This window comes from Centroberyx affinis, unplaced genomic scaffold (genome assembly GCF_046629955.1).
Source record: "Centroberyx affinis isolate AG114_WGS23_722 - 3 ecotype Tasmania unplaced genomic scaffold, CSIRO-AGI_Caff_v1 ptg000278l_1, whole genome shotgun sequence".
In the NCBI taxonomy this organism is placed as follows: domain Eukaryota; kingdom Metazoa; phylum Chordata; class Actinopteri; order Beryciformes; family Berycidae; genus Centroberyx; species Centroberyx affinis.
In genome coordinates this window covers 73395-86694 of record NW_027278957.1, presented here as the reverse complement: position 1 = coordinate 86694, position 13300 = coordinate 73395, and the positions used below count along the sequence as shown (strand labels likewise).

The following is a 13300-nucleotide window of genomic DNA, read 5'->3' as shown; positions in this document are numbered from 1 at the left end:
AGTATGTTGCAATTTTTCATAATAAGAAAAAAATGTCACTGGATATTAATTATTTGCCTGTCATTCACAGATATAATAAAAGATAGAATCACAATGGGGCAACACAGTCTGTTTTAGTAGGGTAGGTACGGTACCCTGTATCTTTTTCAACTAAACTATGACAAAAGTGCACTCAATAGGATAAATAAACTGACACACAACAATACTCTCACATTCACAACTCTGATCATAAGCATGGGACACAAAAACACTGTGTTCTATGAAAACAATAAAAATGACATCAAACCACTTGGAACAAATGTTTTACACCAACAACAAATTTGATGAAGGGCAGATGGAGTTTTTATAAAACCTTTACAAACAGCAATTCTATTAAGATTAATAAAACACTTAACATAAATATATTTTCTCTCACTGCAACCAGGAAAATGGCTACTGTTTCACACCTGAAAGAATAGGTGGAACAAATTATTTCTGACGGCTGTAGTTTGAAGGAAATTTTAATGTACACTGAGTGTACAAAATATGAGGTCCACCGTCTTTTGCCCAAACCATGTCTCATTTATCAAAAGGCTAAATCCTTCTTTAACCTGTCTCCTCCCCTTCAACTTCATCTCCCCTTCACAATTTAGGTGGATTTAATTGGTGAAATCAATATGGTATCATACCTTTCACCTAGATTCACCTGGCAAGGCTGTTAATGGAAAGAGCAGGTGTTCCTAGTATTTTGTACACTTGAGTGTGAGTTGTTTCTGTAGCTTTGGCTTGTAATTGTGTGATAAATTATCAACAATGTTGACTTGTACTCTGAAACACTGCTGACTAAAAAAAGGCTGATTTAGCCAGAAACAAAAATAGTTGCTTTCAGAAATCCTTTCCTTTTCTTTGGACCGGCCTGTTGATGACAGTTTGTCTGTTTAAATGTGAAATCCCTTTTTCCTGCCTTTAAACAAAATACTGAAGAATGTGCTTTGTTGTAACTGACAACTGTTGCCAACACTCATTTAAGTTAATGAAAGTGTGGCCCAAGCCCTGCCAAGTCATTATTAACCTGCCATGCTAAACCCCTACCGATCAAAAGAAGGCATCGCTTCAGTGAGCTACTGATGAATATAGCAATTTCCAATGATGGGACATGTTTTAACAGTCTCAGTCAAGTCCTGCCATTACATACTGCTCTGCTCTGATACTGTACCTCCAATATCAGGCTTAAGGTCTTCAGTGCACTTAAATAGAAATCACACATGGAAACAAACCATGAACCCAAATGAAAAAAATGGAACCCATGTGTCTTTACTGTAATTATAAAGTGAAAAATGTAGTTGAACATTTTAGTTACAAAGAGAACCTCCAGTGCCATATGGAGAGCCTGTTCAGCTGCCATACTCGAAAACAGTTCTTTAAATTCAAACAGTATAACACTGTAGATTAGTGCATTACAAAAAAACATAACGATTCAGAAAAATGCAATGGTAACCAGTTCTGAGTTCTGTTACTACTGTCATACTGTCAGACATTCATGAGCCTCAGTTTATACAACATGTACCCTAAATCTGGGCCTTAAGTGGAAATATATATGAGTTTGATTACAGAACGTCCCCACATATGTTTTATGTTATAGCAGTACTCTCCAGAGGTATTACCAGAGAGCGGTCCAGCAATTAATCCCCCTCTGGCAAGCGCTTTCACTTCCTGGGGAGCAGAGCTGCTAGTCGCTGCTTCTTAATGGGAAGAAAATGGATCTCTTGTGAGCTGACCTTCTTCAGTTTGATAGCTCTGTTTTTAGGGACCTTTTTGAGTGGGTCATTGGGGTCATGCTGCTCCCCTTGGGGCCTGGATGGTGCTCTGTAGAGCTGCTGCAGAGATGCCCCCTGGCTGCCGTCCCGTTTGATGGAAAAGTTCTTGGTGGATACCCCCGAAAGGCCTTTAATTTTTCCGCAGAGGATGGCAGGAATTGCATCCTTCACAGAGACAATGACCTTGGCTGTCTGCGAGGTGCTGACTATCTCAAGGTTTCCTGCTCCGCTGAGAGACGCCTCCTGACCCAGAGAACTGGACCCACTGGCACTACTGTCAACCACCCACTTATGCTGCCGACTGAACTCCAGCGAAGCAAGACTGCTCAGGAGCTTGGAATCTAAACTCTGGGTGCACTCGACACCCAGAGACAAGGCAGGACCAGCAGCATCTTGACTAGATTGGAAAGTAAACTCTCTCTCACCTCCTGGTGACCCACTGGAGCCACATGACTGAATACACTTTTTCCTCACACCAGCTACTGACAAGTCAAGCACATTGTCCTGCGGACAAGGGTATTCCTGTTTTGGTTCCACTGGGCATGCTCTGATGGAAAGATCTAGGACCTCTCCTTCAACCAAAGGGAGTGAGGATGGGGGCAAATTTTGTGGATGAGATGATGACGTAAGTTTGCTCGAAGAGAAAGGAGAGGTAGTATCTTTTGAATAAGTCTGAGTGCTTTTACTCACAGTGCAAACTGGTTTTGGCATGTTCCCCTTCGAGTCCTCAGTCTGAGGGATAGGAATGGGGATGGGAAGAGGGATGGGGAGAGGCACTGGCAGAGGAATGACAACAGGATAGGGGACCAGAAGGGTGGCTGGAGGGACCAGAGGGGCCAGAGGGGAGGTGTAGGGATGAGTCGGAGGAGGGAGTGGAAAAAAGGAGGAGGTAAATGGGTCTGTCGGCACAGAGCCTGGTGACTGACAGGTTGAAGAGCTCGCCTGGGAAGGGAAGAGGTCCTGCAAGATGGCTGCAAAAGCTGGGTTCTGAAGGAGAGAAAGCAGGTTAGCATCCTGGGCCTGTCCTGCTGACTTCTGGTCGACAGCTGGAGGCAAGCCAACTGTCAAAGACGAATTCTGACATAAGACATTGCTCTGGAGTGGCAAGGCTGGACAGTTGGTGGTCTGGGGAATTACTGAAGGACTCAGGTGCTGGAGGACCTGCTGATCCAAGACAAGCGGCAGTGAAACTGGGCCTTGGCTTGTTATGAAGTATGGTGCTGCCCCCATTTGGCCGAGCTGAGACCCAGCTGCTCCAGCCATCTGGAGGTGAATGGGCAGCATCAATGGACTCTCCCCCAGGCAGATTGGGTGTAGTACAGTTGTGGCTAATTTTAGTGCCATCCCTCCTGGTGATTCGGTGGTTGGGCTCACCACTGAAGGTGCTGGAGTCTCAACCAGGGTAGAGAGCCCTGCCTTGGTCAGTCCTGCTGCATTGCCATCCCAGGAGTCAGTGGGAGTGACTGGATTTACTCCATTCTCCACTTTACCAGTGATTTCTCCTCCTCCCTCCTCAGCGTTGCACACTTCAGTCTGGGTGTGTGCCATAGTTATGGACACATTATCATTACCATCCATAATCTAGTTTGAAGAGTCAATGAAAATCTTCATTAAGTGCTAGTGACAGGTCTCATCCATTATTCGTCTATGTAGCTCTGAAACACAGAAACAGAACATTGAATGTTATACAATATGTTCATCGAAAAACAAACTTGGATCTATTATGTGGATAATCTCACATATATTCCAAAACTGTATACAGTCTTGCAAAATTCCTTTGGTTTAAGAGTTGCTGAGTTAATGAATTGGAAATTATCCTCCAAGCGATGTCATCTGGAGGACACATACTCTGTGTTGTGTTTAATACAGCGCAGTGAAAATGAGAACATACCATGGCCTAGAGCCTCAGTGAGGGATACAGTTGGGAAAATAAGCAAGTTAATTTTAAACTCTTAATACAGTGAATATGATTTTTTTTTTGGAATTCAAAACAAAGCATTATTACAAAATACTCAATAAACTAGAGATGGGGTCAAAACCTGTATAAAATAGAGTGCAGATGTATTATGGTTGAAATGGCCTTTCAACTGAAGTGATTCAACCTTGAGAAAGTCCATTAACTAGCATGTGTGTTTCACTACATTTATTCAGCAGTAGTGACTCCACACTGCTGGAAAATCCCTCCCACTGCTGGAAAAATATAAAACATAATTAAAATTTCTCATCGAGCCTTATTACTTACCCCAAACAAATAAGTACAGGGGAATTGCAGTTTTTACAATGAATTCATATGATATATCATCATATGAGACCCTCAAAGTAAACATCTACTCCACATGCCAGTAGAAATAGAACAAATAATAGTTTCATCATGCAGGATATAAAATTGTATCCCACTAAAACTAAGTGAACACTTCGATTTCAGTGAAAGATGTTGCTCAGTTAAAGCAACAAAGATAAAAACATCTGTTGTATATATTGGCTTCAATGCGTATAAAACTAGCATGCCGTTGTGTTAGTAATTTATGTGATTCTATCAATTTCTCAAATAATATAAGACTGAAACACTGTACAACAAAATTAGGCTTAGGGTGTTTCCTTCCCTTATCTCTCTGACAAGGAAACGCAGCAACATATCATTTGCTTCCTAAACCCAACATCCCCAAACATAAGTGGTCTTGGTGAGGGGCAGCAAATCACTCCATTATGCTGCCTGCCTTTTCCTGATTACAGCCATACTGTAGAGGGTTTTTTTTTTTTTACTTTTGCCCATTCCATTCCTCCCCTCCTCCACTCTTCTCCTGTGGTTTAAGACTCCAGTTGAAAAGGTTAAGCCTGGGGTAATAAGCCATATGCAGCTGAATGTAGGGAAGCTTTTCATTTGCAAGGCCAAGGGGCTCCAAGCAGTATTTACATCGAAAATGTTGCACTGGAAGAGATGACCCAGTTTATCACAGATCAGCAAAAATTGACAGAATTTGGCTCTGTTTTAACAGAACAATTTTGCTAGGTTGTATCTATCTATCTATCTATCTATCTATCTATCTATCTATCTATCTATGTAATTCTTCACTATATATACTACAGACTTTCTATTAGGGACGGGACGATATGCTTATCTCACGATACGATTCGTTACACAATACGAGGTTCACGATTCAATACAACCACAATACAATGTAATTAATAATAGTCCAATGACAACAAAGTATGGCTGCAGAATTATGTTTATCTCTGAGCCACACATTTTTCTAGCAATGGCTTTGACTTGCTAGAATGTAAACAACAATTTAAAAATGTCATTACAAAGCGCAAATAATACAATTTCAATGTGCAGCTTGTGAAATTGTGATGGGCAAACTGTCTCATTTGTGATTACCATCTACTATCTATCTATCTATCTATCTATCTATCTCTCTATCAAATTTTTCACTGTATATACTCCAATGTTGTTAAACAGCATCCTGCAGGACAGCATTTCAGTGGTTGTTATGCCCTTATAAGTCTATTGTGTATTTGCCGTCCCAACTGCATGACACCTCCAGACGACACGTCCCACCCAGCACTGGCTGTCAACCCTCATCCATCGGTAGTGATAAAATGTCCCTAGGGGGCCTTGAGATACAATGCTTACAATGTCAGCAAGGTCAATTATTCATACAGATGGAAACACCAAGGATAATGTTCAGTACTTGGGAACGGGAAACTTAAAGCAAGCTGGAAAAACAACAATAAAGCATGCAATATCTTTTAAGTGAAAAACTCAATTAAATGCACACATGGAATTCCAATTTGCTAGCAGAAGCGTAACACATTTTTCTTTTTTTTTTTTGTAAATAGCCTTCATGTGGTGTTGGGTTGCCTCACTGAGCAGTGAGGAGGAGCACTCTTCCCCCCCGGGCTAGTTTTATATTGTTCTGTAGCATAGATGAGACATTGTAACAGCGCTCTGATGGATTACATGGAGGATTGTAGAGCCAGACGGTTGGCTGATCACCTTGTCGCCATTTGACACATGGGAAAGATCTGGGAGGTGCACACCTTGGGAATAGAAAAACATGCTTAAACAGATCCTACAAGAACCCAATAAAAGCCTCAGTGTATTTATAGCTTGAAGCTTCAGTGTCTTTTCCCACCACAGTCTAGACTCTAGAGGCAGTGGGTCTTTAACGTTTCACAGAGGAAGGTGTCTGTTCACTGTGAATGATGGCCAGGCAGGTCATGGTCGTCTATATGCATGTAATAGGCTTACGCACCACACACGCTGCTTTGTCCTCATGGGGCTGTCTCATCCTGCAAGTCATGGGATGGACAGACAATAAATACTAGGCAAAATTGTTGCCACGGGAATCCATGCTCACACGCGGGCGTGTGCACACACGTACACACCGACACACGCTCACATGCACGTTCACACGCGCGCACACACACACACACACACATATTCAGGCAAAAGGCTCATTTTCTTAGTAACACTATCCTATCACTGAGCTTAGCCTAATACTATCACTAAGCTTCTCAAACAATACAAAACACAATATATAATTCATTGACAATTTCATGGACATGGATATATTGTACATTCTGAGTACTAATGAGTTGAACAAATGATCAGGTCAGTATGACACTATCTTCTCTTTTCTATTTCTCTTTCTAACAGAGAAAAATTGAAAATTGTAAATGATGAATTATATTGTCCCAAATAAAATTTTCTGATATTAAGATTTTGGATTCTATTTTTTCCACTGTTTTGATGTTACATTGTAACTTGCATTCCAGGAAGTTGGAGGCGAGACATTTCCTGCTTGATAACATGGTCATGAGGTCTGTGATACAATAAAGCCTCACTGACCAGTTTGAAAGAAGTCTTTCTTGGTTGTGTAGAGACTCCCTGGCTGTCATAGACTGCAATGGTTTGGCCCAATTACTGACACTTGAAATAAGTGAAATATCCCAGCTTTTCCTGCAGCACCAATAATGTACAAAATCTCATTAGTCCTCTTAACTTTAACTTGCTTTCAGGTTAACAGAACATACATGTTTTGTTTCAACATTTCTGTTTTAGGAGAAGAAATAGAGCTAGAATTGTATTACACAGACCTTCAGATCAGGTGACCTGATGCTAGGTTACATGTTGTTAGTCTCCCCCCACCAGAACAGAGTTCATGGCTCACTGCTCTACCTCCTCTTCACTCGAATCATGTGAGTGCAATGTCCAACTCTGCAGACGATCAGAGGAAGGAAGTTTACCCAGCAAAGACTAGGCTGAGCCGTACAGACACAACATGTGCAACTCTATCTCTTGTTTTGTTCCCTGTTACATCTTTTCAAACTGACTCTCGTCTTGAGTGACTTCACTTGTGCCTTGGTGTCATATTCAAATGTAAAGCAAGTGAAGCCAAAGAATGATATTACATAAACATCAAAAAATGTCAGCTGAACTGGTTAATGATTGCACATTACATTTGATTAATTCATACCAGGCCTTGTTCAGAATTTCCTTGCATATGTTGCAGAAACATAAATGATCATGCAAGGCTTTCTGTGACATTTCCAAAAAAATAATAACTTGGTGTACTGTGGGTCTTTGATTCTTGCTGATGTGTCACATTATGTCTCTTAAATGGCTGAGAACCGGATCTACGGAGACCCAGTCAGCTGAGTGCATGTCCTCGGCTGTTCTTCCTTACTTCCTAAGTTTTAATCTACTTACATAATTCATTCCCCTTTGGTCAAACAGAACAGATGAACTGCTACAGCTCCTCTGGCTAAATCTAACACCTCTTACTGTAAACTGGTTGAACGAACAAGCACACACACAAAAATGTACCAAAGCACATGTCTAACATATAGGGTCTAAGAATAATCATCTTTCATTCTGATAGAAATTAAAATGTGACCCTATTACCCTAGTTGGCTTTAGTTTAACTGTGAATCTTCCCAAAGCCATGGTGTAGTCAGAATTATAGTTTCCCATTTCCAGGTCGGGATATAGTTGTTAAAAATAATCACCAGTGTAAAGCTTTCATTAAATATGAGCTTATGTAAGAATCATGCAACACAAAACAAACCTGCTTGCTTGTTGTTTACAATCCAGTTTCATTTCTGCTTAACAGCACAGGATGCTTGGTCTTTTAAACAACACTGTTATGACCAGCGAAGTCACAGTGCCATTCTTATCCCTCTAATTTTCTGTTATAGACACACAAACCTAAACTATGTGTAAAATTCAACAGCAGAGATCGGGTTTAGGGCAAAAGCAGGCAGTAACAGTTAATTGGGTAAATAGGCAAGCCCCAAGAAGAACACTAAACCTGACAGAGAGCCAAATGAAATCCCTCCCCTGTCCCCTTTACTGTAATGATTTCCACATTTCGTTTTTGTGCCTTGCCTCATCGATGGAATGTGCGGCATACTAAGTCCATAGTAGGGAGAAAACAACAACAACAAAGCCTTGGTTATAAATTCAACTTCACTGTCTAATTGAGAATGAGATAAGCCATTGTAAGGGCTATTGTCCTTCCTTGTTACTATTTTGAACCTTGCAGTCATAGAGCACTTCTTTATTTTAGGCCCAAGAGCAGATTCATGGTAGAGCTGCACACACACACACTTCTGTGGTTAGAAATGAGAAGATGACACTTAAGAGTTGAGACCAGAGCAGAGGGAACAAAGCACCGGGGATGGGGCATGGCAGATGATCTAAAGGTCATCCCCCTCGACACCCCTCCGCTCCAATAGCCAATTACTTCTCATTAGAGAGACACATAGAGCTTCACATCCTTAGACTGGTGTGTTAGACCTGACTCACATAAGGGTTTGATCCCACTCAGGATCTCTGGTCAGCTATGCCCAAAGACGATCTTCTGGGTGTAATACTATTAGTGATATATTAATTATGATAGAATACTAATATAGTTGTCTGATCATGGTGTAACCGAAGGTCACCAAATGACCATGAAAACTGAATATACACAGTTTTATCAGATATGCCACTGAAATATTCCCCTTAAATGGAGAAATAAGGATATTTCAACTTATACCAAGGGGTTATACCACAGGGTGTCAAGTACATTACACTTCACTATATATGACAACATAGGCTAATAGGTGGTTGCACAAGGCACACTGAAATGTAAAAATGTTAAGACATAACAGTAAATAAAGGCCACACATTTACTTTTAAGACTAAGAACAAGAGATCCCACGTGATATTAACCTTCTGTGTGATCAAACTATATATATTGTCAAGATATACCTGAAAGTGTAGTCTATTTATACAAGGCAGGGTGAGACTTGCCAATATCAAAATGCATTATACCATATTTGTCATTTCCTGCCTAGGGCTGAAGGCTTTTGTGACAGTAAACCAACACAGGAAAATACTCTGGCTATCAGTAAACCCAAGGCCACTGCAACAGGCCCCGTCTCACCCCGAATAACGTTATTTGGTCCTTGGTGGGTTCATCTGAGGATCTTTTCCTTCAACGCAACCGCTCCCATGAAATCCTCCCTCTGCTACAGACGCCGCTGCCTCCCTCCCCGGCAGACGTGCACATTATCAGCCTGGTCATTGATGTGTTTGGTCCCCACAGCCCACCAGTCGCCATGAAAACGATGGAGGTTGTGCGCTATTTTGATTCTGTGTATGCGCATGTCTCCACACATCACACGGTAATAACATGAAGTGGGTGCATGAGCAGGCTACGTTGACTTAAATAAAGAATAATGCAGGGTTAATTAAGCTTCCCGCTGTTAATTTATAACCCGTTATTTCAAAAGTTTCAGTCCAATTGGCTTATATAAAAACGAGCTCGACCTGACATGCACGTTAATCACGAATACAGTCTAGATTGTGTTAAGCTAGCTGCGCAAATAGGAATAGGAATAGAGAAAAAAATGCTTTAATGCGCTTTAAAACCGAGACTGTACCAGTATCTAAATAAATCCTTGTTAAACTCATGTGCTAATGTTAAATTAATTAATCTTCGAGTGTGTAAGCGACGTATAACTGAGCAGGCTCACCCTGGTTCATCTGAGGATCTTTTCCTTCAGTGCAATCGTTCCCTTAAAATGCCCTTTTTGCTACCAACACCAAATATTTACTCACCTCTCAAGCGGACAGACGCATTAGCAGCTTTCCGAGCCGTCCACTCTGCCTAAAGCATACGTGAATGACACGAGACTTGTAATATTGTTTAATAAATAGATAGGGGCTTTTATCTTCTCATCTCGGTCCAGTCGTAGAGACTCCAGGCTGGAGGTGAAGCTGCGCACGCAGCATCGTCAGCGGGTCCTCCCTCCTCCCTGCTCCGTCTCTACACATAGGAATAAAATAAATAATAATAAACGCAAGCGGCTGTGGCTTCATTTTGTCCGATGAGCGAGCAATTACATATGTTTATAATTTAGCCAAGTCCTATACGACGGCAAGGCTCAGTTGTTAGTCTACCCTACCAAGAAATAACTACAGTCCTATAAATAAATTTAAGGACAATAGGCAGCAAACTACCAGTCCATAGTGAAACCATGGGAGATTTGACAACCAAACAAAAATAATAGATAATGTCACTATAAACTCACTATACCACGGACACACTATAAGCATAGGGACATTCTAGGAATAATATTGCTAAGGGTAAAAAGGCACAACAGACAATATTTCAAACATCCTCTTCATTTTGGTAGTTTCTTCAATGTCCCTCATCACTTGTATTTATTTATCATTTCTGACTGGTGGACAGGCCTTTGTACAGTACTGGGCTGCAGCACAGCACCGGCTATCCCACGGATGGCTGGTGATTGACTGATGACAAAGGCGGAGAAGAATGGAGTTTGTCGGTGAGGCAGCTGTGGATGAGAGGCTGGTGGTGACAGGCCTGGGTGAGCAGGATCCCAAGGGCTTCCGTATCAGTTCCAGCCAGCCTGGGGCTCAGCCTCAGGGTCCAGGCCTCTCATTGTTCCACTGGGAGGCTGTTTAATGCACTATAATGAGCCGCACAATATACCCTGGTGGCATGAGGACTTTGGTGTGGTTACCACCCCTCAGCATCCCTCCCCCACTCTGTCTACAAGCAAATAAGCAGTTGATTCACATGTGCAAATGCAACTAAGTTTAAGAATTCATTTGTTATTCTCATGGTCTAACACTCCAATCAATTTTTGGGAACATTAGTAACAACTCTCTCCCAAAGCCAGAAACCAGAAAAGGCTTAGAGAAAATAAAGGGAAACCCACATAATGTTTGCCTTTTCTACTAAAGTGATTGTTGTTCTATTGTAGTGTTACAGAGAGAAATCCCCTCCATGTGCTCTCTCAGTCATCTTGACTATTGATCCCAATTGATTCTCTATATATGGATCAGCTCCAGACTTTTACAGCTACTTCATGACATCACAGCTTCAAATCTTAGTGGTCTACTTTGTAGCACATTTATGGTACACATTGTGGTAAACCTATTCTCTACATTACCAATACAAACACTTAACCAGTCCTGTTATTTAGCCTGTCAGTAAGCAACCCATCAGGGGATACTTACACATGGATGAACAATCTTGAATTTAGGTCAGCACCCCCACCTTCACCCCCCGGTCTCCTCACATAGATTGGACACAGACATTTGTCTAGATCTCTGAAAAATCCCCAGTTTTTGAGCGAGCTACAATTACAATTACTACTTCTCCTATATGAATCAGTCCTCTGCGGTCTTTGTTCGTTCATTGCATTAGTGGTGCTGGCAACATCTGCAGTGAATGAAGCTCTGAGAAGCTGTGTGTGTTGTTTTCCCCCAGCAGTTCACATCCAAGGCCTTTAATTTGATTTTCCACACACATTTTCTTTGTCCTTGAAAATGGTCTTTAATACTCTGACAATGATAAATGTCATGTCAGGCTGACATTTGCTTTGAAGGCCTAAATTGAAGTGAGCAATATCTACTGTATTGTTTTCAGACCCAGAGATCACATGGTGATACAAAGCCAAAACATGCAAAGTTAGACAAACTATCAAATACTGAAAGAAACATATAGTATATGCTATGAGAGGCACAATCCCAGCTTGACTTGACCATTCCTCATGCTTAGATTCAGCTCTTAACTCACAAATTTTGATTTATTCTGCATGGAGATCACTTCATTATTAGAAATTAGGCATATTACACTGATTCAAAGACAAGAACATACATTCCCAAAGCTGTAACTTCCTAATGTGCATGATTCCTAATGTGCATGATTATGACCGCAAATCTCTCACGGACTATCAAACCAGTGGGGATTGCAGACAAGGTTGCTATTGTGTGTTATCAGACATTTTTCTCTTAAGACCAGAAATGTTTGATTTCTGCTCCACCTACAACCCATGCCAAGCCATTCTGTCTCCAGTGTTAATCAAGGTCAGGGCTCACGGTCAGCATGGCCTTTGATGGGACCCACTGGGGATGCCAAACAGTCCGGGGCTTTGTTTGCCCTTTTTTCTCCACTCACAATCTCAGCTCAGTTAAAATGCATGGAGAACAAGGCATTTTTGTCCGTAACAAACTCAGCTGACATTAACCAGAGCAACAAAGGGAAATCACAAAAAAACTTGAAATGACACAGGCAAAAACTAGAAGTAAGTTTGAGGGCGGTCCTATTCAGCTTCTGTTAAAAACTTTTCAGCTGTCTTAATTCTCACAAGCAGACCTACTAATTTAGTTGCAGTTAAATGCTATTCACATTCATTTTGCTCTAAGTTAGTCAATGCACATTCTTCTGTGGACTCAGCCATGAGAAGAACACCCTCTAGTGTTCATGTTAGATCAGTGGCATAGTGGTGTCCCGAGCAGTTGTGATTTACTGTACCAAGACCGGACTCCCAACCCTCTCTACCATTGTCCCCTGTGTACTTCATGCATCAGATTAACAGCAACGCATCAGCTGCAAGATCAACAGAATCTGGAAGCATCGCAGCATGATGCAGCAGAGATGGAAGTATGTGTGCTCATGGCTCACAGCATTATCAACGTTGTCAGGGACACTGGATTGAAAATGTATCCTCATGCAAACACAGCAGGCTTACTGCCATTCTTCTGGAGCTCTTGGTGATCCAGGATATTGCTCACATACCCAGCTGATAATCAATGCATGCTGTTAGTATTAGAAGATATTAATTCTTGCCATTTTACAGCCAGTTTACAAAAGAGACAGCTAAACATGTAAAAGTTAAAAAAAACAACAACAACATATATATACACTGTATATGTGATTTGGATGGGAATGAAATCTATAAGCAAGAGACAAGTCTCTGTCTTGTCAGTGTTCTTGTAACTGTACTCCTTACTGAGTTCTTAACCCAGATCTACCAGTTCTGCACCAGGAACTGCACTTTATGGAAATATTAACTGGAATGTGTCCTCTTTCTGTTTGATTGTGGATCTTTTAATTCTGCCACCAAGAAGCCAAAGGCAAATGTCCATGTGTGGGCAATAAAAGTTCTCTTCTATTCTGCAGTTACTGTAGTAGTAGTAA

General features: G+C 41.3%; 1 protein-coding gene across 1 annotated transcript; it reads right to left on the bottom strand.

Moving 5' to 3' along the window:
• Positions 1-1685: 1685 nt before the first annotated feature.
• rai2 (retinoic acid induced 2) lies at positions 1686-3374 on the bottom strand. Its single transcript, XM_071512955.1, has one exon. The coding sequence runs from the start codon at positions 3372-3374 to the stop codon at positions 1686-1688; it is 1689 nt and encodes a 562-aa protein (XP_071369056.1).
• Positions 3375-13300: the final 9926 nt, after the last annotated feature.

What these genes read in the sequence shown, in the direction of transcription:
- rai2 (XM_071512955.1), bottom strand. Translation starts at nt 3,374, where the DNA reads ATGGATGGTAATGATAATGTGTCCATAACTATGGCACACACCCAGACT.